Raw genomic sequence first — 26,281 nt, 5'->3', positions numbered from 1 at the left:
GTACTGGTAGTGGCGGTATTGGTTATGGTGGTAATATTGGTAGTGGTGGTACTGGTACAGGTGGTGGTAGGGTTGTTGTTGTTGGTGGTGGTGGTGGTATTGGTGATACTAGTGGTGGTATGGTACTGGTGGTGGTGGTGGTACTGATGGTGGTAGTATTGGTGGTGGTGGTACTGGTGGTTGTACTGGTGGTGGTGGTGTTAGTGGTAGCACTAGTGGTGGTGTTAAGGTGGTGGTGGTACAGGTGGATGTACTGGTGGTGGTGGTATTGGCGGGGATGGTACTGGGGATGGTACTGGTGGTGGTACTGGTGGTGGTGGTGGTGGTACTAGTGGTGGTGGTACTGGTGGGGGTGGTATTGGTGGTGGTTGTACTGGTTGTGGTGGTACTGGTGGGGGTGATACTGGTGGTGGTACTGGTGGTGGTGGTATTGGTGGGGGTGGTACTGTTGGTGATACTGGTGTTGGTGGTATTGGTGGTGGTACTGGTGTGGTAGTGGTACTGGTGGTGGTAGTGGTACTGGTGGTCCCAGTGGTACTGGTGGTGGTGAAAGTACTGGTGGTGGTAGTGCTGGTGGTGGCGGGGTCACTGGTGGTGGTACTGACAACCTCTCAGGTAGCTTTAGTACAGATAACATGTAACACAGATGTGCTGTTAGCTTCCGCCCATTAGCACACGATTATGCGATACCTGGAATTCACATGACTTAATTTGCTAATCCTTTCTAATTCCATTTTTCTTAGGGGTGGGTAGAAAAAGATGAGAAAATGCGAGCAGGTGACCGTGTTACGGACGTGCTGCTTAAAAAAACAAGCTATTGGCATTGTAAATGACAATGCCTTTTATTTAAGTTTTAAAAACGAAAACAAAAATAATTTGCAATGTCAAGCCTACTTTTCAACCAGCACGGCAAATTAATTAAATAAACAAGCGCAATCGCTAAAGTGAAAGCGACTGCGCTGCAAATAAAAAAAAAATGTGTGCTTACCGACTTATGAAGTAGACCGTGTAACGCCACACGGCAAAGATCCAGTCCTCATGGGAGGAAACAAATGGCGACAGGGCGGTAACAAGGAGGGACTAACAAGCCTCATTATCAATCGGAAGCCAGCATTTACCAAGGACAATGACACCAGTCAAAAATATGGGCGGAGAGAAGGCGAGGCTTCCACAGCATACTCTACTACAGCATGCCTCGCAAAGCGAGCAGCGCTTGCGCGCTACCGCTAAGCTCGACTAAAAACTATCCAACATGTTCAAAAGGAATCATCCTCTCACTTTAAAAATAATTCATGATTGAAGAGAAAGTGTCAGGCAGATCAGTGAAAATAGCCTTAGAATTCATTTCATAACCATGTACATAACCTACCACCAGCAAACTGATGAGTGATGGCACTTCTAAATTCAAACTGTAAAATCTATGGAAAAAATACCAGCTTCACAGGTCACTGTTTCACTCAAATCCTCAATTGAGTCCTTTCAAGATTGATGAAGGGGAGATTTTACAGTAACAATAGTAGCCTGCTCTCGCATGTTCTCTTGAGTGTCGAACAAACAACTGTCTCAGCTGCAGCCACCAATGCCTGTGCCAAAAAGACATTTTACAGAGAAGCAGCAATGAGCAAATTTGATCTGGGACCATCATTTACTAATGGAGCGAGGGCCCTCTATGACTCCGCTTTGGAAACAATGAGGGTAATTGGCCTGGCCTCAACATCTTTGCATAAAAGCATGCAACCGGACAAGGGTGCCCATCATTTCACCCCCTTTGTATTCCTGCGGTCTTTAAATTCCCTCTTAACACTAATTTGAACAACTAAACCGTTCACGGGAATCCCAGCAAAGACTAATTCAAACAAGGGTGCGACATTTGTTGAGGATAAATTGTTTATTTTTGACATGGAGGGATCAGTCCCAGCTATTCTCTCCATTATATCACAATACACTTAAGTGACTGGATACTTCCTCAGCGAGTAAAGGACATTGAAAGGGGAGTCACAATGGAAAGCATAGAACTTTAAGACAACAGTTCTGGATGCAAACCATCGATTAGACACCACCCCCTCAAAGGGAGTGGTTTTATTCTGAAGGGGAAGCTGTCTCTGTGATCGTGTCAGGCAGTCCTTAGGACCACTGCCTAAGCGGAAACCTTTTTTTAAAATTTTTAGCAGCATTTTCCCCTGCAATGGATACGGGCTGATTTAATAATATAATGGAAAAGATAAAAATAATTTAATAAAAAGAAAGTTGAATCAGAAGAAAAAGTGTCAGTTGAATTAAATTAGATAAAATAGGCATCTATAGGATGTTTAAAAATATGCACAAAACCCGGTGCTAATTTTGAGATTTTCAAATACCGGCTGCTTTAAACATTTTTTTTTGTTTTTAAAGTTTCCTGGTTTGGAAGCAAATGAAAGAATGGTGGTCTGCCTTAACGTGCACGCCACCATCCTTGGTTTCACGGTAATTGACATGGGTTTGCAAACTGCCTAATTCATATTTATTATGTCATTTTGTAATCTCCTGCAAAAGTACAATCTTCCATCTGGTTATCAGTACATAAGTTGTGTCGCAAATTGTGTATACATATTTGCAAACCCGTCAGTGTAAAAATGGCATATCCTTAAAAGGGTCTTGTACATCGGGCTCAAAAATACTGCACACTTCCTCAACCTCTAAAAAGTAGTGACCATTGACATTTCGTATTCAGGATTCACAGAATTCTATTCAAAAACTTGAGCAACAGAAAGCGAATAAAAAAGAAATGGCAACAAGACCTGAATGCACTTTCAGAAAATGAGACGGTGCTTCCTGAACAGAAAAGGCATAAAACACCCTACAAATTAAATCTCTCCACAAGCAGAACAACTAAGATTTACAACCCACAAGCCCTAAAGTTCAATGCAAGCCTCCTCAAATGAAAACTTGCGGACTACCAACACAGAACAAGAATTTGCAATTCAATAGGTCTCGCATTTTTGGGAGTTTAAGCTATTGGCATTGTAAGTGACAATGCCTTATATTTATGTTTTTAAAACCAAAACATAAAAAAAGGCATTGTCATTTACAATGCCAATAGCTCAAACTCTCGCAAATGCGAGATCTATTGCCTTGCAAATGTTTGTTAAAATATTCTATTTGTAACCCATAGAACGACTTAAGTACAGTATTTGGTGCTATATAGGAACCGGTTGACAGGCACCCTTTGGTAGGTTTAATTATATATGTTCCCTTCTATCACCATCAGTCGCCAGTCCCTGAAAACATCCGTCTGGGCGAGTGTGCAGGATCCCGTGAGGTGTTAAGGGCTCCCGTCGCCACATACCGCAGGAGTCGATGGATGGAGGTTAGGGGGATAGGGGAGTGGTTGTCGGGTGTGCTATCAATCCTTGTACACAGTAACCTGTAGGTTCCCTATGGCACGGTTAGCAAACGCCAGCTAAAAAAAAAAAAAACCCACACACTCTCCCTCTGGCAGGGCCCTAATTTTGGCTGCAGACCTGCATTACACAAACAGCTGGGTACCACGCTGCTTGCAAGATATAGTGCAAATAGCAACCAGACAAACGCCATACCAAGGCCTGTGCTACGTGCCCTCAGAGAACCTCTATGTGAATTTGAACACAGCAGCCGTCCACGCTCTGCACGGATGACACTACTAATCTGCAGACAGGAATATCCAATCTGGGCACCGTGCTGTCTGCATTCGAGCACGCAAATAGCACCCGAGCACAATAAAGAGATGCTCGTAGCTTCTAGGTGGAGTGAAGCGCCCCACAACGCTTGCTCCGTGCTGCCTAGATATGTATCTTGCCAACACACACTGCATATCAAACCTTACACATACTACCTACTCTGGCCTACTCTGGGCTGCAGACGTGTACCACCCAAACAGGGCACCGTGCCCGCCTGTACACAATCGCGCAAACATAAAGCTTCCATACTACACGTACGGAGGCCTCCTGGACCAGGCTGCAGATATGCCTGCAAGCCGAAACGCAAATGAAAACTTTGCACAGTCTAACCGCTTCGTCGTCTGTGATGTAGACAAGTAGCAACCACCCGGGCACAATACTCTCTGCACGTGAACAATCCAAGACCAGCCATTTGCACAGTATCTCGAGACTTGTGGGTACAGACTGCAGAAACGCACCAGCCAATCGGGCGACAAAGCATCCGTGTGGACGAGGGAACAATTCACATTAGCTACAGAGTCTGGTGGAATGCAGTCAAACTTGGGTTCACGCATGAAAGTTCCAAAGAGGGTCACATTGAGGATAGAAAACATTGTGCAGAGCGCCTCGCAGACACTACCATTAGACAAACAAGAGTGCGCCAAGAAGTCTAATAAGACATGCAACAATTCACGCTGTATCAGACGCCGGGTCACGTGACCTCAACCTGTGCTACAGGCCTGCACCAGCCACATCGCGGGCATCAAGGCGCTACCAATTATTTGAAGTAGTAAACATTAACACACACACGAGGAACATGGTGCAGTGCATCGCTTTTACCAGACAGTGCAGGTCTAACACGTACATAAAATGTGACTGTAGGCTAGTCGCGTAACACAAAGTAACACCCACACAGATTGTGACGAGTCTCCCACACATCACAGATACATAGTGGTTCTGAGCTGGTGGCACCTGCGCCGCAGGGGGCTCCGTTGCGCCCCTGCACCCAACTGGGTATCCCAGGGAGTCATGTGTATTCCAAACCGAAAGTCAGCGCTGTGCAGTGCCAATCCTAGAGGCACTTCATGACAGTCACGTATGTTCCCAGCACGCTGATTGGTATTGCGTGCCACGCTCTGCTGTGGCTAAACATTGCCCAAACTCTGCCAGACACAGTAGATCCCGGCTAATCTCCCAGACACTGCAGAATGTGGTGCAGGGCAGGCACCTCCACACAGCCAATAACGAAATACCGAAAAATGTCACCTAAACATTGCAAAACGCACCTCTTTCCAGAACAGTTCAGTTCTCAGGAGACCATCGTTTGAAGAGACAGACAGACCCTCGTTGAACGTCAGAATTACCGTATCCTGCTCCTGTCAACTTGGATTCGTCAAGGTCAGCTTGAGGTACAACTTAGCTGCCTGACCACAAACTAGAAACACGTGCAGTTGGCAAAGGAATGCACACGGTATTTAAACGGCATGTAAGCCTCTTTCGAAGCCAGGATTAACGGCAAGCGCAGTTTAGCAGAGCACTCAAGTAAACAGAGCTCTCCAGGAAAAGAAAACAAGCAGCAGTGAAAGCAATCGCTTTCGCGATCGCTATTGTAAAAAAAAAAAAAAAAACGCTGAGTGGTGCGCACACGCATGCGCGCCACTGCGAGCATATGTCTTCAATTATGGCGCTCTTGTCTGGGCACCATAATTGAAGACATATGGGCTTTGGTGCGCGTAACAGACACCAATAGGCCATGGGCGGAGCTACTCGACCGTCCATGGCCTATTGCGTGTTCTGTTTTAAAAATACACGCACACCAAGCCCAATCAAAATGGACCTAGGAAATAACACGCACAAGCTGTGTGGAATTTCTAGGTCCATTTTTAAAACGCATACATAAGGACTATGGCTGCGCAGTTTACGCTAGGCCGAGACCTAAAAAAGGACTGTATTCATAATGTTGAATTGCATCAAAATCCACTCGTTTTGTAATGAGATACACATTGGAAGGTGAAGCATCATTCTGAGTGTCTAGAACTGTTGAATACACTGGTCCTACGTCGTAACCCCATTACACCCACATGAGATTACATTATTTGATTAAGGGATGCTCCGGTTGGTCCTATTGGCATTTATTTCCCTCCAAAACTAAGTTATGCCACTGGAGAGACCTGGCAAAGCTTTTTTTGTTTTTTTCTTTAATTTCGTTCTAGGTTTTTGTTATCAAACCTCAGCCGCAGTCCTAGTCCTCAACTCCAGCCGCATCCTTTATGGTTTCACTGCCCTTATACTGAATAACATGTTTTTCTTTTCTGGGGAAAAACACCAAATAATATTTAAGATCTCTAGAAACACGGTTTTTAAGCTCGAAATATTCCAAATATGTTCTCAGGAGACATCAGTAACAACTCATTTGAATATAGCATTTTTTTATTCGATTTGCCCTTCATTCATAATCATTCATTTAAATGTAGCATTTGTGGATTTCACTTGCCCTCCATTTATAATCACTCATTTGTGTATAGCATTTTTGTATTTCAATTGCCCTTCATTTATAATCACGTAATTTGCATATAGCATGTTTGCATTTAATTTGTCCTTCATTAATTTTTCAATACAAAGATCTGAAATAAAATAAGTGATTCTATATATGAATCGGTAGCACAGCCGGTGTGGCGCCTGAACAGATCGCGCTCTTTTACAGGTATTTTTTTGTATGTAAATGTTCACTAAAGGGGCCAGGCACACCATTCACCGGGGGTAGAAATGTCCTTCTGTGCCATGACGACCAGCTTTCAAATAGCCACGACCGCACAGCTGGCCCACTGATAGAAATTCAGAATATATTTTATCCTTTTTTGACTCCTACAATGTCACCCATGGCGCCATTTGTAGCACTAGGTTTATTTTCCTCTGCACGCCACCTGTACCTACTTTGATGGTCTCAGTTATACAATGCCAGGTTTTAAAGCTCTATTTTACCCTGAAGTGTCTTTATATTTATACATTTATCATTTTTTGCTTTTGCTCCATTCTGGGTTTTTTAACGGGAAATAGCATATCGTACAGTCCTTTCTTTATAGCGGCTCCTTTTGGAGGAGTTTGAACACCATAACCAATCAGTATATTTTACCCGATTATTACAAAATAATGTTAACAGCTCATAAAAAATGACAGAACGAAGTTAATACTAAAACATGCACAAAGCCAATCAGATTAGACGACCATATAGCAGCTAAAATAGAAAGACATACATTTTACATGATAAAATATTTCATACATGAATACAATTAAAGCAGAGAATTACAGGGACGGATGGTCGATTTTAAAAAGAGAGCTACTGAAGCGCACCCTTCAGTTGTGGAATGCATTTGTAAGAAGCATAAAGCAGGTCTACATCTAATAAAGCAACATTTCTTCAATAAAGGCAATTAAAACGACTGGTAAAAGTCATGAAATTTACAAAAAAAGGAGAAATGCAGTACAGTCTGTTGAGAATTCACCACAAAATCAAATAAAGATTGAGGCTGTGTCATATTTTACCATGGAAAAGTACCTTGCCAGCAAATGACACCTAATCAAAATTTAATAAGAAGTATTATATTGAGACAGGATTCTGGTTCTCAGGTCGTCTGGGCCATTACATAAGCCCTAATGAGATTTTTTCATGTTCCTCAGCCTCTCTCTCGAGCCCAGACATTAATGAAGAATTGTTTCACCCTAGGCTTGTCCCTAGCAGTAATCAGGCCTAGATACGTAACTAAAGGAGACCTATCTGAGTCTACTGTGGTTGACTTAATTTAGCAGAGCTAAGGAATTTTATAGCATAGGTCACCAGATAGGCAATCTTCTATTATGTTTACTTCATGGGACTCGCGACCCTTTACTCCACTCTACGCCACTCTACACTTTACTACACTCTGCAATACCCCACTCTGCGACTCTCACTTCCAGCCATGCTGAACAGCAGCCACGCTGGTATACAACATGGCTAAAACACATTAGCAAAGTCAGTGGCTCTTGCATAGGTGAGGCCTATTGGCTTTGCCAATGCCTGTTGAAGACTGGTACAAAAAAAGCAGCATGTCAGAACTGAGGACACCCAGTTTTACAAGCAGTGCTTAAAACGTTTGTAATTAATGGTGTCCAGAGAATGATATTGCCTTTGTGTGCAGTCCCGGCCCACAGCTTTTTTGATGGACTTTTAGGGCAATTTCCACTTTGTGAAGATAAAACTGGATTGAAAGAGGATAGGTGAGGGGTTTCAGCTCGTGGTCTCCATTATCAATAACCAGAAGACAACATTTTGTTTTTCAAACTGGGCAATCCAACATACTGCTTTAGTATGCAAGCCCACCGTTTGCATCAACCTTCTACCTAATTTGTTTGAATGAACAGCCTTCCAAAATCCCATTTAATTTACAGGAAATAACTATATTCTCCCACCATAGTCTCATATTTACATCGATTAGAATGCAGTTCTTCCATTTCACTCTTATCTTCTTGCTGGTAACCTAGTTCAGTAGGTTACTGCACTTGCTGCAGAGAAATGTCATGCTTTTAAAACTACTATAGAGTCCAGAATCTGCTTCGGAATGATTAGTATTTATGTTACTAACTCTCTATAGTTCCTAGAAACTCTAGGGAGAAGGAAGCAGACCAGGGGTAGCGATTATTGTGCACTGCAAAAGGAATGGCATAGGTATTTCTGTCCTTCACCACATGCCCGATTGAGAGGCGTCAGAAGCCATAACTTTTTAATCCTCCTGAAAAGTGCAGGACATAAGAGGCCGACATTTTAAGTCCTCACTCAAACACAGTTTATCACCTGCAACGTTAGTGCAGGATACCAAAATTCCCTTTTGAGCCATGTGCAAACTCAATCTGGGCTTTCAGCAAATGATTTGGTCTCTTTTTCTTACAAAAAATATCACAAACACTTCCCTGACAGCCCAATTTGCTCCACCCATCACCGTTTCCCATAACCTCTGCTCTCCTCTCCTCTCGTCCTACCCAGAGTAAATCTTACTCTCATTCTACCCTTGGCAAGTGCACCATCCACTTCCTGAGAACATCTCCATCCCAATTATAAAACGATCTCCTTATCTAAGATTACTACTCAATGACTATGTACTTACAACCAGGGGCAACAAACAAAGATACTTACCATTGGCAATGTTCGTTCTGGTGGATACTCTTATCAGGAGATTCCTCCCTGTAGAATATCTCATGTGCCAGACTGGATATGAAGAATTTCAACAGCATTGTTGCTGCACACCAGCAGGTGGTGTCATGCAGCTTCTGCAGCGTTCTGGGAGGCATACTCTCCTGGCCAGGCCTGATGCGGTAAGATCATCAAGTGGATCCCCCACCGAATCCAGGAGAATGGTAATTTAGGTACCTGGCCCCACCCAAAAACTCCAAACAAACTGCAGCATATCCAGAACACCTCCACCAGACTTATCCTGGACACAGCCACATCCACATCTCCGGCCACCTGAGAGACCTACACTGGCTTCTGATCAACAAAAGAATCATCTTCAAGCTCCTCACGCAAGCCTACAAAGCACTCCACAACGCCAGACCTGAATACCTGTAAATGTAAATGTACATGTATTTATATAGCGCAAATCACCACCTCTCCTTCTACAAACTCACTAGACATCTCCACTCCGCCCATCTGGCCACTGCCCCATGGGTCCACAAGACTTTGGCTGTAGGAAGATCCCACTCCTACCTCACTGCAACGACCTGGAAATCCCCGCCTCTGCATCTCAGTCAATCACCGTAACAGCCTCAATTCAGGAAGGACCTCAACGTGGCTCTTCAACTGAACAGCAGATCCTCCCACACCCCCTTCCCCAAGTGCCTTGAGAACCTAACAGGTGATTAATCGCGCCTTCATAAACCCGGCTTGATTGATGCTATTAAGATGGCTTGGGCCTGGGTAATCCTGACTTTTCTGAGAGCTCATCGCAGTGGCGGTGAATGAGCACAGGAGACTTGTATCTCATCAAACTTGAAAGGAATGCCCTCGACAGTGGAGGACATCTAACCAGGGCATGCACTGGTCAAAGATGCTCCACACCACCTTTGAGTTGAGATGCCACACGCGATCTGCCAGCGGATGTCTGCTCCGGCATGGAGATTCAGCTAGATAGTTGCCTACCATAAAGATGTTCTGCTGGTCCAGCCACTTCCATAGGCCTCCTGGCACAGAATCCAGGATCCCACACTGCCCTGCTTGTTGCAGTACAACATGACGATTGTGTTGTCGTTGAGGACTTGCACCATTCTCCCCTTGATGGATGGGAGGAAAGCTTCAGGCTAAGATAGATCACACAAAATACTGGGCCTTCTCCTTACAGATTCGGATGGAGTTGCAGAGGCAGCCTTCTGCTGGGTCCACAGAAACCTTAGATTCCACTGCAGGGTCTATATATGTCATTTGGTGTTCAGGACGAAGAGAATGCACAAGATTAGGTGTCTAAGACACCGTTCTCACTGAGACACAGGATTGAGCCTGCAACATTAAGATCATAACTTGAATGTCCTGGACTTACTGCAGAGGCGGAAAGACCCGTAACGCCACTGTCTCTGGCAGCCCCAATGACGGTAATCCTTTATGTTGGGCTTAGATGCGACTTCAGCTCTGATAAAAAATAAGGAGTTCGGCAGTCATCCAGAAGTAGTCGGCAATTGACTGCAGAGAGCCTGCCATGAGCAGCCAGTCATCACTGTATGGGTACACATGTATCCATGACCTCCGCAAAATGGGCAATGAACATGGACATCACTCTGATGAACATTCAAAAGAGTGATGTAAAGCCAAATTGGAAGGTTCTGACCCCACTGTGAACCATTGGTAATGCTTGTAGGACTGTGCAGTGTCTGCTGCCCCTCTGCTGCTTCTTCCCTCTGAGGCCTCGCTTGCCCTACCCTCTATTCCACTCGGGAGGTAGCACTGCCATCGCCGTTAGGTAACCACTGTTCCCATCAGCCCCCGGGAGCCGGGTCTTGCCCATTTTCACACCTCCCGGCACTAATTTAATCCTCCTTTGGCTCCCGCCTCACAGGACTCTGCAGTGTCTGCCATCGCTCTGCTGCTTCTGACCTCAGACGCCTGCTTACTCTGCCCCCTGTTCCACTCAGGAGCCAGACCACCATCTCTGTTATGGAACCACGGTTCCCATCAGCCCCTGGGAGGCAGGCTGTAAGAAAGTGCCCTCTTTTCGCATGGTTGCCCCCACATTTTGCTAAACTGCTGATGTGCTTTGACTGAGTGTGCCCTGTGTTCCTGCCAACCAGGCAGCCAGGACCTACGTTCTTTCCCTAAAACTGCGCTGAAAACAAAACCCAATTGGCACTCTTTGGCCGCAGGTCAGTCCCTGGTAAATGGTACCCAGGGAACTGTGGCCAGAGAAGGTCTCTAATATACATAATAAATATATATACACAAACATATACACACACACACCTTTTTTTGCAGACTACATGTTTTGGTGCCGAACAAAGTGAAGAGTCGACATGGCACACATCCCTGTGTGCTATGCCTACAGCCCACTGCCCTGGCGTAGGTCAGCCACCCCTCTAGTATCAAACTTATCTGCACATTAACCCCACACTGATGCCAGTGTGTGATTTAATGAAGAATGCACACAGAGGACATCTTAGAGATGCCCCCAGAAAAACAAGCTAACAGGAGTGTCCAGGCTGAGTGGTTGCTCGCTAGTTGCCACCACCAGACATGTTTCTGGACACCTGGGTGGAGAACCTGCTCTTCTCGGGGGTCTGAAACAATGCATATCCTGGGAAGAGGTGCCAAGCCTGCTCCCCCAGGATTGGCAGGGTCCACGAATCGCAAGGTTCAAAGGCTTGTCGCCTTTGTGAGCTTCCCAGGCCCTTTGCTGCTTCTAGGAACTGGCCCACACTGGTTCTGACCCCCACTTTGGGCGGGAGAATGTGCCCGCCTTTGCCAACCACACTCCTCAGATGGGGGAGGCGAGGTGAAGCACAGCTCTCAGTCCCCACCATCCTGCAGATGCGGGACTCAATGAACCAGAGTGAGGCATATGCCCCTCTCATACCCCAAGGAAGGGACCTATTGGTCCCAACCTTTACATACCTGTAACACTCCTAAATCCAGTATTTAGGGGCCTCCCTGAACCTTGCCTCACCAGACAAGAACAGACTAAGAAGAAAAGCAGAGGAGGGAAGGGAGAAGCTGTGCTAAAGCTAAAAAGAGGAGGACGGCCACTGACTTGGCCCCAGCCCTACCGGCCTGTCCCCACCTTGAACCCGCAGAAGCGAAATCCTGGTATGTTCTGCAGCCAGCAACCTCAAGAACCCCAAGGACCTGCCTTGCCTTCCACAGAAAAGACTCTGTCTCCCTTGAGCACCGGATTTGCTCACCCACAGACTTTGGCTCTGACCAAATCTGTGAGTCTGCACCACTCAGCACCCAATGCAGACGGCCAAAGTGGCCCAACACCACGCGGAGGTCTCCCCAGCAATCCTGACATGAGATCTGGAGATCTCTGACCTAATTCGAATCTCCCAGCAAGGCCTGCAGCCTCTTTCTGGAGGATTACCCAACTGCAACCAGAGCTGGTAATGAAAACCAAACACCTAAAGACACCCCTGCACCCTAAGTCCCAAGGCCTTGGGTGGCCCAACCAACGGTGTCCCAGCGTCCCCAGGCATCCCGCATCCCAACTTCTCTCTCCAACCGGTGGTCACCTCCAGAAGAACTCCGTCCCTGAGCCTGCAGTCTTTGTTGAAACCGGAGAATCTCCATTGAAAACAACAGGCTACCCTACACCAAACCAGCGCACCCGGCACCCTACACCAAACCAGCACATCCAGCACCCTGCACCCAGCTGCCCCTACGCTGCTGCAGGTGTACCTTGGGTGCTAAAACGGATCCCCTTTTCCCTGACCTAAACCCCAGGAGCTTTGCTCTCACAAAGTAATTACATAAAAAGAGAAGACCAAGTCTAAGGTGGTGTGCTGCCCTGAATGGTGAACGAGGATCACACGGGTGCATGTGTGGAAGAGTGTGTTGAGTCACACTGGGCTAAGAAATTCCCATCAGACCACCCTTATGGCGGCATTTCATCATATGGGGATAGGCGATCGCTCCATGCACCGCCCATATCTTCACGTGACGGTGCGAAAGAGGAGAGCGGCGCGCTGAGCCACAGTTATGCTCACAGAAAAAGAAAATTACAAGATGAGTGCAGTGCTCTAGAAAAATTGCTTACTAAAATTGACTACCTAGACTGAGGGGAGTACCTATAGAGATTAGTGTAGGTGTCAAGATTAAAAACACGCCTAGTAGTAGATGAGTGAGACTACATTATGGCGCTGTGCAGGATGGTCAACTAGTTTCAGCTTGATGGAGTATTACTCCAGCTTTCGTCAGGACCTAATAGATGATAGGCTACTACAACAGAGTGTGTTAGGTGTACAAATACAGAAAAAAATTAATAGAATACGTGCAGTGTACTGAAGGAAGTCATATATCTCCCCAGAACATGGAACCTCAATGTCCAAAGGAGACAGAAAGGAGATCTTCTTCCTGTCAAAAAAACACAAAGAATACCATGTACCCAATTACACACATGAAACCACATAACCCCACAGACACCATCAAAACAAAACACACCTGCGGGAACAATTTGCGTTCCGCATAATACATAAGCATACTAGCTTCATCACATAGAGGCATTTCCTCCTAGTGATACTCACCCAGCTTTGTGTGGGTGAAAGCCTCACCTCGCCCGGCAACCGCTCGGGGAATTGAGGCCCCGCTCTGATATGTAGAAAAAAGGACACAATTAGTCCACAATTCTTATGTGTCCAGCCCAAATGTTATACACATACAACCCAATAGGACGTGTGGTAGACTACCATCTGCCCTGCCATGAACCAACCCCGTCCCTAAACCAACACTAATTGCTTAAGGTAGGTAACTGACCCTGGGAGAGACAAAGGACAAAATAGGATGATATCAATGCCACGGGCGACCATCTGTGTCCCTAGTATGCTTATGTATTATGCGGAACGCAAATTGTTCCCGCAGGTGTGTTTTGTTTTGATGGTGTCTGTGGGGTTATGTGGTTTCATGTGTGTAATTGGGTACATGGTATTCTTTGCACGTATTCTATTAATTTTTTTCTGTATTTGTACACCTAACACACTCTGTTGCAGTAGCCTATCATCTATTAGGTCCTGACGAAAGCTGGAGTAATACTCCATCAAGCTGAAACTAGTTGACCATCCTGCACAGCGCCATAATGTAGTCTCACTCATCTACTACTAGGCGTGTTTTTAATCTTGACACCTACACTAATCTCTATAGGTACTCCCCTCAGTCTAGGTAGTCAATTTTAGTAAGCACTTTTTCTAGAGCACTGCACTCATCTTGTAATTTTCTTTTTCTGTGAGCATAACTGTGGCTCAGCGCGCCGCTCTCCACTTTCGCACCGTCACGTGAAGATATGGGCGGTGCATGGAGCGATCGCCTATCCCCATATGATGAAATGCCGCCATAAGGGTGGTCTGATGGGAATTTCTTAGCCCAGTGTGACTCAACACACTCTTCCACACATGCACCCGTGTGATCCTCGTTCACCATTCAGGGCAGCACACCACCTTAGACCTGGTCTTCTCTTTCTATGTATTTACTTTGACTATAGGGGCATGAGTTGACAGGTCGATAAATTATTCCCCCTTGACCCTCTGCACATTTGGTTTTTTCAGCTTTGCTCTCACAACCTTGTGGCTTGATCGTGAGCAGCCACCAACCGGAGGCCCCCTATCCCTTATTGGATAACATTGGATCTCAGCACTCTGCACCCGGCCGCCCGAGTGCCGCTAAGGGTGCTTTGAGAGGGCCTCCTTGACCCTGGAGGAACCCTGGTTCTAACCCCCGACTACCAACTACCTCAAACTTATACTTATCTGCAAACTGTTAACTTATTTTTTTTTCATAGGAATACATTGACTGTTTTTCCTAAAAATTGTTCTAAGTGTGGAGTTGGTTTTGTATGGATCTTTGAAAAGCGGAAAATAACTAAAAACTGCTTACTTACCTTTTCTCTAGGAAATGTCCCAGTGTGATATCTAGGTATATCACACGGAGTAGAAAAAGTAATCCAGAAATTAACCTGTAAAGCAATCCAAAGTAATCTAATAGGATTTTCCACTGTATTGGAGGAATGTACAAACCTGTAAAAGTCATTTTCATTCAGCTTGCTTGTATTGTTCAACCTGCTTTGAGAATTACCATTTACACTTACCTGTACCAGGCTTGCTTGGTTCTAGAAAATAAATATAACTAAATAATATTTTTAGACAAATCAAATTGGCCTGAGTTCAGTCTTTGAGTGTGTGACATAATTTGCTGATTCATCACAGAGACCTGGCTGAACCACGCATCAGCACAGCCACCACGGCCGGATACAAGACAACGCACTTAGACCGCTCCAATAGAAGCATTGGAAGCATAGCTATAATCTACAAAGAGACCCTCAAATGAGCAACCACCACCGACGATAGCAGCTCCTTCATGGAGCACCTCAACTTCCATCTCCAAACTAATAGCAAAAACACAATCCAAGGCACCCTTGACTACAGACCTCAGGGATCCCACCCTCCCTTCTGCAACGTCATCCCCAACTTCATTGCTCCTATTGCCATTGACTTGAATCTGAACATCTTCCTAGGAGACCTCATCTTTCACCCTGAGAACACAGACAACACCAACACGGCTGACCTCCTAGAAAGTATGGGCAACCTTTGACTCAAGCAACTGGTCACCGACCCCACCCACATCGCAGGACATATGCTCAACCCTATCCTCGCAGCCAGGAATGGAGTAAAATGCACCCACACTAAAGATATCACCTGGACTGACCACCACTGCCTCTATTTCATCGTCTCGGAACCCCTCAACACCCCACTGCCAGCGAAATACAGCGCAGCTGATTCAAGGTATCAGAACAACACTGGACCAACGTCGTCAACACCCACCTATCCACGACCACCTAGGACACTAGAAAGGGCTAACGAAGTCGCCTCAAGGAAACCTATCAACCCCAAGAAATTAATATGACACCCCTACTGGTTCACAGAAGAACTAAATACCCAGAAATGCAACGGCAGGCAGACTTGAAAGGAGATGGCGCACGGGTAAGACCTTCGAGGACCGAATACACTTCAAGGCTGCTCCCAACCGCTACCCACACCTCCTGAAAAACACCAAGACGACCACCCTAGCCTCCTGCAACAATGACAGCTCTAACAACTCCAAGGAACTTACCGACGGCCCCCAGCGCCGGGATGCCTTCGGGTAGCTGTTCGCACTTTACAAGTACTGGATTTAAGTAACGCTCCTATTCTTCCCCACCACAGGTGTTGTGTGTGGATGGATGCAATGGCTTTGTAAGTCCTATGCTTGCTGTTGCCTCACCTCTGGGCGTCTGCCCCCTGCCTTTCACTCATCTGCGAAAAGACTAACTCTGTGGCATTTGAAATTGCCATTGTTGCTTCAGTGTCTGTGCGTAATATGTGTGTTGGAAGACCTGGTGTGTTGTGGTGGCTTGGAAACCCCTTCTACGCATTAGCCTTCTTGTGGGGGTCACTCCACTTCTCTGCTGTCCTCTAAACTGTAGGGCTCCCATTGATTTTGCAGTGTTGTTATCCTTTTTTAAATGTATCATCCAATTGTATCATCCACTTCACTTTCAAACAGATGTTCCCCATTAAAAGTGGTGTAGATGATGTTGGATTGAGCTTCATTTTTGAAGCCTGAAACTTCTAGCCAGGCATGCCTCCTCACGTTTTTCCCTGCCAACTGCTGTCTACTTGCTGTGTCGGCGTCAGGAGTGCTGATTTTAGGCACGTATTTGCAATGTTCTTTCCCTCTTCCACAAGAGAGCTAGCTCTCTTTTCGTACTGCTCTTGCCGGTGTTTCCTTAGTTCTGTCATCACCTCCTAGGTTGGTGGACATATATATTAAGCAGAGCATTAGAATTTGTAAGGCGCCATTTTGTTGCGGCTCCTCTTTATAAATTCCTCCCTTCCATTTCCATTATTTTGCTTTCTTTACTCGGGGGTGGCCCAGAGGTAGTTGGCACATTTGATCTGTTCCTAGTAGTAGCCACAATGATGAAGGCTGCTACCGTACTGGCCCAAATGTGTGCATGCTCCTTCAAGGAATGTGTGTATTTCTTTTCGACCCTGGGTGTCACTGACCTGAATACTGCTGGCTTTTTAAAGGCTTCTCTCCCCTGGTCCAGGATGCTAGGAATCATTGGCAGGTTCAGACTCTTTCCTTGCGAGGGAGGAGTGTCTTGAGCAGAAAACCAGTCCACGATTTTTCTTCATCCAACTGGACCCCATACTAGTCAGCTGCCCTTTGACAGTTTGGTTACACATGGGAATGTCACTTGGAGGCGAAGGCCTCAATGGATATGTGTCTACTCCCTCTTCAGGGGAATCTGCCTTAAGGTCCTGACATTGTTCTTTAATACCTTCTGAGCCTTCGACGTCCTGGAACAGACTTTGTGACCTTGGTCCTCTTCTTCATAGAATATTGCTTGTTCCTCTTCCTCCTGAAGCTCTGGAGTCATTGGAGGTTCCATTTCCTCACATGTCTTTCTCCACCTATATGTTCTCTGTTGAAGGTCTTGAAAGATACGGAATTCTCAGAGATAGTAATCAAAGTATTTCTTCTTTTGAAGGATCGTGATCATTTTGGCCTTGAGTGGTCTCTTTTTTCGCTCGATTTTGAGCATGCATTCTTTGTTGTAGTGTGGTCCTAAGCCTCTTCTTAGGCATTGGAGACTCGGCTGCCAGTGCTTCAGCTGCTCTCTTCTTGGATTTTTCTCAACGTCGATAGTCTTACGATGCCGGAATCTATTCTGAGTCTGGTGACCTACAGTTTCCTTGGTGTGATACACAGGGGGATTCTTCAGACTTGACTTCAATTCGGTGGACAAGATTTTCAGAGCAAAGACTGTCTTTTGGGTTCTAGAGTCCGATGTTCTCAGCTAGCTCGCTCCTTGATTTTTCTGCGCTACCTGTCCACGCTTTTACTTGTGTTTCTGCTCCACGTTGATGACATCGGAGACCTTTCCGTCAGCTCCTTTGGTGGTGATGATCTCCTCCTTGCTCAACAGCCCAAGATCCCTCACCGATGGAGGTTCCTTCTGCCCCTGCATGTCGTTGTGTGCCTGTCTTTGCTTCTCCCTTGTGCTCAAAACTTCGGGCTTTAACTCTGCACAAGCCTTGCAGCCCCCGTGCTGTGGTCTCACAGTAGGCAGAGACTACACATCGGGGGGTGTCTCCTGGGAAAACTTGTGGTAGAACTCCATGCAGAAACAGAAATGTGTGTTCTCAATCTCACTCAGAGCAGGAGGGGCCCTGCACACGCATTTTCCTGCCTTTTCTAGTTGGCTGCCCATGTGTTCCACTTACTTCAGTGCCTTTTGGTTGAAATCAGTGAATTCTTTAGACGAGACTCCCTTCCTTCTGCTGCGATTATGTTTTTCCTTCGGAACTGCAATTTTCCTTTTGACGATCCTTTGCTTTCTTTCTTCTCTTTTTCAACGTTTGGAAAGCTTTCAATGACAAAAAGATGAAAGAAAAGAGACTACTACAAGAGGGGAGTTTTGGATCCAACAACTAGGTGGCGGAATAATGCAAAGCCTGTGAATCAGTGCCTAATTAGTCAAATAAAATAAGTGCCAGGGTCCTTATGAGGAGGACACTACAGATTGCATCGCCCATTGTCCCTGCCAGTGCTACTAATGACAGTGCCAGCACAACAACTAACCATCACACTCTTAAAAGTGTGACAATTCATACTTTGCCAGGCCCCCAAAGCTATAAGAATTGCTTTGGGGGCAGGTATTAATCATTGTAAATACAAATTGATGTGCTCATATTTGACTTAGGCAGACAGTGCCACCACGTATTCCGGGAGAGAAGGAGTCAGCCGCTAAAGCACATCCCTTTAGTTAGACAAGACAATACTAGTCAGACCCTGCCTAACACTGGAACCAGGAACTTTCAAAAGCGACTCCAAAAATAACCATGTCAAACAGTATCATGGCAGTTAGTTTGTCAAACAATGCGGACCACACCTTATCCCACAGTATAAATAGTACCAAAGCCACGGAATCCCTGGCGGGGGTAAACCACTCTCATATGGTTTCCTTCTTTTAGTGGAATACTATTTAAACACGACTACCTTTAATCCTTAAGCATTTAGCTACCCCTGTGGAGAAGTGCTCTATAAAGGTTTGTACTAAACAGATCATAAGATACAGAGCTGCAAACAGTAATAATTGTTCATGAACCTGCAATAAATCCTCTATTTGCTACGACTCTTAGCCCTACCAGGGTGTCATTACAACCTTGGGTCTACACGGGTCTATATGTCTGCATGCAGAATGGAGCTACGCACTCTACCACATACTGTCTGTTAAGGTACAAAAAGGGGAGTATTTCGTTCCTAATACCAGATGCTTTTTAAGTGGATCTGTTAAAAGTGGGCACAAGTAACACCTATTATTGACAGTGTTTAAAACCAGCAAAAATGGTGCTGTGAAGCACTATGTACAATCAAGTTATAACTAGAAAAACAAATGATCTGAAGCATGACACCAAGTGAGGTCTAAGAGTGGTCCTTAACGTTCCAAAATGCTGCTTACCTGTAGGCCGAGGGCCAGGCTGCGCTGTCCTGAAGCACCACACCAATAGCATAAAGCACCAGGGTCTACAAAATAAAATAGTAAAAAAACTCAGGAAGTGACCTTTAATGAAAACTGGAAACAATTCACTGTATTTCATCCAAACTCTTTTCCATTCCCTCCATCCCATGTATCCTATCCACCAATCAACTGGTTCTTTGCTGCTTCACAGTCATCGGAGTTATAACCACAGAAACAAGTCTCCCCCTCCCCCACCAGCCCAGGCCATCCTCGTGTACACCAAGCACAACCACATGACTGATCTTTTTCTCTATTGGTTGCCCTCCTTGCCAAGCAACCTCAACGAGGCCCTTTAAAGTTACCTCCTCCAACTCGAGGGATCCACCAGTCAACCTAAACTCTTGCAGCCAACATCACTTGGAGAAAGTTCGACATGATCACTGGTGCAACCTGGTGTGGAATCAGATTGCACAATTGTGCAATATTTTGCCTGCTCCATCATTGTGTAGATGATCTACAAACTACAGTTCTCATAAATAAAGCAGCATCAGTGACAGAAAGTTGCTGAACCATTCTCTAGTGAAATACTAGATTGTGCTGTTCTGTGAACAGAGTTGCCAGAACATTCTAAAATAAAAAGGGTGTTTTGTTTAATGTATTTTGTTCAAACAAAAAAGTAAAGCAGTCAGATATGGCTGCTGTCTCACAAGGTACGAGCAAAGGAAGAACAGGAGCAGATATTTTTATGGCTGGACCAGCCATCACTTTATCAACAAAGAAAGAGTTATGGTAAATAACCATTCTATATGGTGAAATGGTGCATCTTCTACTGTAGAGTTGAACGGAGCATAATGCAAATTCCGTCCCTTCCACTAAGGCTGGAATGCTTGTTAAGCTCTATTCGTGATCACTCCAATGGCAACTCTGTTACCAACAACCATCCTCCATCTTAGAAGACTCACCTCCTTTATGTGACAAGCAGAAGCAACAGGCAGGAACAAATACACACAACGCGCTGCATTTTAGAATATTCTATTGTGTTTTTGACTGAAATTTCAGTATAGCCTATTTTGCTGGTGACCTTCTACAGTTGAATATTTATTCTTTCTACCGTTTGTGTACGCCATCACTTGGACTGTGCCAGGCTTCATAATGAGGCTCGGCCATGGTCAACGCCACATTGGATGAAGCAAAGCGAAGGAGCCTGCGTTGGATCACATGTGCTCCACTTAAGATTCACCACTTCATAATGTTTCTCTGGTTCTCATTTTTCTGAGGATGTCGGTCAGCTCTGCTCCCCTTAAAGTCATATTACCCCGATTTGCAACATTTCTAGGATATGTTTTGTGGCATGGCACAGGGACGCAGGCACACTGATGTCTATTAACGGAGAGTCTCCAGTAGCCTGTAGCTTTAAAAGCACCTGGTGGAATTATTCTCCCACCTAGTCACTGAGATCTGGGGGCACCCATCCAGCCTTCTGCAGTGAATCTGTTCAGGTGGCCGTCTAACATTCCTGGGATGGCAGGCTAAAGTGTGTTGGTACCTACCGGTTATTCCTTTTTCTTGCTCTACAGGCTGGTAGTATCCTCTGCAATATGAATTGGAAATCACAATTTCTCTTCCGCTTTAGCCTCTAACTTTGAAGAAGGCAGGCTGTCCAATCAATCACTTGTTTTCAGAGTCCCGCTCCTGTCCAAACAGCAGTGTGTGATGCTAGAATAAACAGGAGACCACAGACCCAGCGTAATGAAGTTGCTAAGGTACGTAACTTTTGCTTACTGCATACGCAGTCATAAAACCAAAACCATAAACAGACCCTTAAGTTGCGAAGAGTTATCCAACATCTAACTTGGAGGATGCACAGAGACGGACAGCAGGACCTGCATTGTACAAAAATTAGGACATCACTGGGCAAAGAGCCTCTGGTTTATGATCAGTTTCTCTTCAGAATTCAACCAGTTGGAGAAGATTTGAAGGATCAGGGTCAGTCCCTAATATCCTGCTTGCAATAGGACAATGCAGCTGGACTCAAGAGTAGATCTCAATTTCTAAAAGAAGAGCTGAGGAAATGCGCCCTTGTCTCTGAATCTTTTTGTCCTCCAGCAGGGTGTCTGCGAGGCTCTTGAGAACCGTGGAAGATGGTACCCGAGACGCCGTGCTACATACAGAGCAGCAAACATAAGACGGCGCAGAACTGTAGGCATAGGTCTTTTCACAACACACAGCTAAGGCTATAGCCAATATGTAGGCAAGACCTAAAAAAAATGGTAAAGCTGTACAGACACTTTCCTGCAATCTTACTATCTGGATAAAGGTTAACAAGTCAGGCACTGTGCAGAAATGGGAGGAGGGAGTATTTCTTGAAAAGCCTCGCCTGTGCTGTGCTGTTTGCCAGACAACCTGCAACATTTTATTCTAGTCCGCTGGATTTCCGTCAAGTCTCTTCCAGACACACGTGCCTACAGGCCCTGCCAAAACTGAACTATCCTTCCATCAGATGGCCCCCACGAGAAAGGAACCATTGTCTGTTTCTTGGTGAACAATGCTCAGTGTTGGTTGGAGAACTTCGAACTCTCCCTCGCATCTCAGGCACCATAACTTCAAAGACTGGCAAGATGGCGGAGCAGGGTTACCCTTCACGAGGCCAGAAAACAGCCACTGCAATCGATAGGGAGCCTGTAGTAAACTACTTCTCTGTGGTGCTCTGCTTATTGGAATGTTGATGACATCATAGAATGCCTGGGGTGACTCTCTGTCTCTTAGTGTCAGTTGATCTACTCAGGCTGAGCTGATGAGAGCTAACTCCTGGTGGGGTTCTTCTCCTGTTCTACTTATCTACATCTGTATCTATTATCTTAGAAGGAACTTACAATAAAGGAACCTATCTTCTACAGTGGACTCCTGTACTTCCTTTTACTACAGTTTGGCGACGTTTTGAACTGGATTTATCTACGCGTGCAGTTATTTACAAGGGATTAAGCAACTACAAAGGAAAAGAAAGAACCCAAGACATCAAGGATCGTGGAAAAAATTCATATTTATACTGAAAGGTATTGCCCAGCTGACCCCACCAGTGTCGTGTTTCATCTAGACAGCCTGCACCCTGGGCATGTGTTTATTTTCGTTATCTTTATTTGATGTCTCCTGGCAATCTGCGTGGGATTTGTTCTCCTGCTTCAGCAACTTGTCACTGTCTGCAAGTTTGATCAGAAGGAACAGTTTGCCAGCGTCAAGTGAGAGTTGTGTTTGAGTGGTTGGAGGCAGAACCAAGCGTTTTCAAAGTTGTCACTTTGGCATGTTAATGGTGACATCGATTGCGCATTCAAACGAGCGCTTATCGTGAGAAGACTCGCCACAACGAGAGGACTCGGCACAACATTGGTCAATATAGCGCATTCAAATCCGCGCTTATCGTGAGGGGACTTGGCTCAACACTGAACAGTATTTCTGGCGGTGAGTGGGGAGCAATTTTTGCTGGTTTTCTTGTACTTTCACGATTTAAGTTAGTTTATGGGAGTTGAACCGCCGCATTTTAAAAGTCTCACGAGCTTCCCTCTACATTGACACGCGCTGCCCTACCTGTCTCGTGCCGCATCCAGCAGTCTTCTGTGACGTCTGCTCCACTGTTCTGTCGACGCCTTCCACAGCACGTCTTTGCCGTGAACCATCCGGCCGAGGCGTGACAGCGTGCCGCCATTTTTGTCCGATTCTGCGCGCTGTTCCAGGCTTGGTATTTTAGTGTGCCTGACCTGCGACACAAAGTCTGAAGTATTCCGACGTTTGATGTATCCGGGGATTCAAGTTTCTGTGTGGTCTTCCTGGTGTGATTACATGCTGCGCACTCCGGTTTCTATCTTCTTGCTGTCAATATCACGAGGCGTGCCGGCTCCTGACCTTTCTAACGTGGTAGCGGTTGTAACCATGATGTGTATACGCATCTGTGCCGCCGTGCCTACCGGTGTTGGGACACGAGCAAGCTCATTCACAGACCAGCAGCATGAACATTATGATCTCCGTTTCACAATTTCCTGCAGGTCTGCACTTTCTACAAGGTTGACTTTCCCGCAATTGAACAGTTCTCTGGTTAAGGACTTTCTTCCACTCAAGACCTCGGGTGAGAGATAGCTCACCGGAGCAATGTGTTATTTATTTATTTATTTGTTTCTTGGAACTCGGGTGAGAGATCGCTCACCGGAGCAAGTGTTATTTATTTATTTATGACTGATAATTTAGTCTTATTTTGTGGTGGTGTGGTGTGATGTGTGGCAAACATGTGTTGCTCTTGTTCTTACTCTGTAAGGTCATTATCCAATACTTGTCTCAAGTGTACCCTAGGTGGTCTGTGTGTCGGTAGTCAATGCTCCATTGCTCATCATTCAGTGTAGTTTTTTTGGAGGGGGTGTGTTGCAGACTTCTCTTGCTCTAATTTAGATTCTGTGTGGTGTGTGGGTCATGTCCTGGTTGGATGTTTTCATCTGTTTTTTTTTGTGGGGTTGGTTTCCTCAATTGTACTCTGGGTGGTCTGTGTGTGGGTAGTCAATGCTCCAATGTTTTTTTTTTAGGGTTCTTTGAGTCTGCGTCATATGCTTGGTGGTAGTCCATGCCCCATTTGTTCCCAGGAATATAGTCCTGTGGTGTACCCTACTTAGGGGAAGTTGTGTGCTTGAGTGGGTAGTCAATGCCGTTTCTATGTGTTTTCTGTGCTAGTGGTCTGTGTGGGTAGTCCATGCCCCATTTTGGTTCCCAGGTATTGTCCTGTGGTGTACCCTACATAGGGGAAGTGGTCTGTGTGGGTAGTCCATGCCCCATTTTGTTCCCAGGTATTGTCCTGCGGTGTACCCTACATAGGGGAGGTTGTGTCTGTGGGTAGTCAAAGCCCATTTCTTTTAGTTTTTTTTTTGTGGTAGTGGTGTGTGCGTGTAGCCCATGCCCCATGTCCCAGGTTCGCTACCTGCGGTGTACCCTTTTGAGGGGAGGTTGTTGATTTGTGGGTAGTCAATGCCCTATTTCCAGGTTGTCTTTCCTGTGGTGTACCCTTCTTTGGGGAGGTTGTGATTTTTAAGTATTAGTACCCTGTCTTCCCTATTTTTGGTGGAGATTGTTTAACATCGTTTCTTTTTGACACTCTGCTTCTGTCAAAGTCTACCTGCCTGAGATTCGTGGCCAAGGGTTTCATGTTGATGGGGCTTTGGGTGAGAAGTTTCATTTTTCTCTGTCAGATTGTTTTGTTAGGGGAGCTTGTAAAGGGTCTGCGTCTACGCTTGCCTTTGTTTTTTTTTTTTCAGGGGGTTTTCTCTCTGGTGTTTCCAGTTGGCAGCGTGACCATTTTTCCTTGCTACTCTGCTCTTTATTCATCCATGCCATGTTTTTACTCTAAGGGAAGGGGATGTGGCATATAGTAGCATTTAGTAGTTTCTTTCTATCTAGAATTTAGCATGTTGTTCTACTTCTGCTCATACTTATGATTATAGTATTTCTGTTCATGCTAATCATACCTCATGCAGTACTTGTTGTACTTTATTTATTTGCGTACTTCACTTTTGTACTTTTATGCAAATGTCACACTTGGAGTATCTTTGTCTGTGTTTTCTTCTTTCTTTCCTCATTCACTAAGGAGAGAGGATGTGTAGTAAACTACTTCTCTGTGGTGCTTTGCTTATTGGAATGTTGATGACATCATAGAATGCCTGGGGTGACTCTCTGGCTCTTAGTGTCAGTTGATCTACTCAGGCTGAGCTGATGAGAGCTAGCTCCTGGTGGGGTTCTTCTCCTGTTCTACTTATCTACATCTGTATCTATTATCTTAGAAGGAACTTACAATAAAGGAACCTATCTTCTACAGTGGACTCCTGTACTTCCTTTTACTACAGAGCCCCCGTGCACATTTCTGCTGTGTGTATTACTTATCATGAGACGCAGCGTCTCGTGGCAGCAACAGAGAAACAAATACATACAAACGATGACAGCTACACAAGCGAGTCACGAGTCCAGGGCGGAATGAAATCCACTATTTTTGGCACAAGCTAGCCATCTGATTATGTGTCACTGGCTCTTAAAACGAATTAGACACGCAGGTTCCTCCCCTTATTTTTGTAACGTTCTCGAGCTACGGAAAAAGAAAAGGGATCTGTTTGCAGAGACCAGTTAAGTATAATAGAAAAAAAATGTGAATTTATTTTTAGATATTGGAGTGTGGCAAATGTGAACAATTCATAGATTCTTCGTCGTATACACATGGTGCCAATGTCTTACTCTTCTGTGTCATCAAGTCGAGCTAAACTGTACGATCATTCTTTTTTTCCTATCGAACCCAAACAATTTTCCAATTTCGAGTTATATTTTGAACCTACGAAAATCATCACAAATAGCAGGATCCATTGCCATCAAAACTATAACGTGGTAGAAAAAGATGTCCATGCTGCTGTACTGTGTCAGAGATAAACAACATTCCAGCTACTGGTGAAACCAAATGGCTAGATGTATAAACAATAGTTATAGCGTTTTCAATTTTTTTTGGCAAATCGCTATTTGTTAATCGCTATTACTAATGTACAAAGAGGTTATTTAGGCCCACATGCATCAAAGTCAATTGCATTCGCAAACGGTGCGAATCACAATTTTCGGCCATTTGCGAATGCAATTGACTAATTTGGATTGCATCATGCATTTCGCAATTTGAGGAATCGCAACCATGTTGCGATTTCTAAAATTGCGATTGCATTTAAGAAATCGCAATTTGAGAATTCTTAAATGCAATGCATGATTATTTTTAAATAGCGAATTCGCAATTTGGAAGGGGTAAATTAGCATGAAGTTGAACTTCATGCTAATTTACCGAAAACTTTCAAATATGCACAAATTGCATTTTTGAAAGTTTTAATT

The 26,281-nt window shown here is 45.1% G+C and overlaps 1 protein-coding gene across 1 annotated transcript in view; it reads right to left on the bottom strand.

Annotated features, from left to right (window-relative positions):
• The window catches only part of CYP20A1 (cytochrome P450 family 20 subfamily A member 1), a 275,234-nt gene that overhangs the window by 41,608 nt on the left and 207,345 nt on the right, over nucleotides 1-26,281 (bottom strand). The window contains exon 11 of the mRNA XM_086955289.1: nucleotides 19,397-19,461. Coding sequence (XP_086811415.1) covers nucleotides 19,397-19,461 — 65 coding nt within the window. The remainder of the gene's footprint in view (nucleotides 1-19,396; nucleotides 19,462-26,281) is intronic.

This window comes from Lissotriton vulgaris, chromosome 2_1 (genome assembly GCF_964263255.1).
Source record: "Lissotriton vulgaris chromosome 2_1, aLisVul1.2, whole genome shotgun sequence".
Classification (NCBI taxonomy): domain Eukaryota; kingdom Metazoa; phylum Chordata; class Amphibia; order Caudata; family Salamandridae; genus Lissotriton; species Lissotriton vulgaris.
Note: the sequence above shows the minus strand (reverse complement) of the source record. Positions and strands in the feature narration are given on the sequence as shown.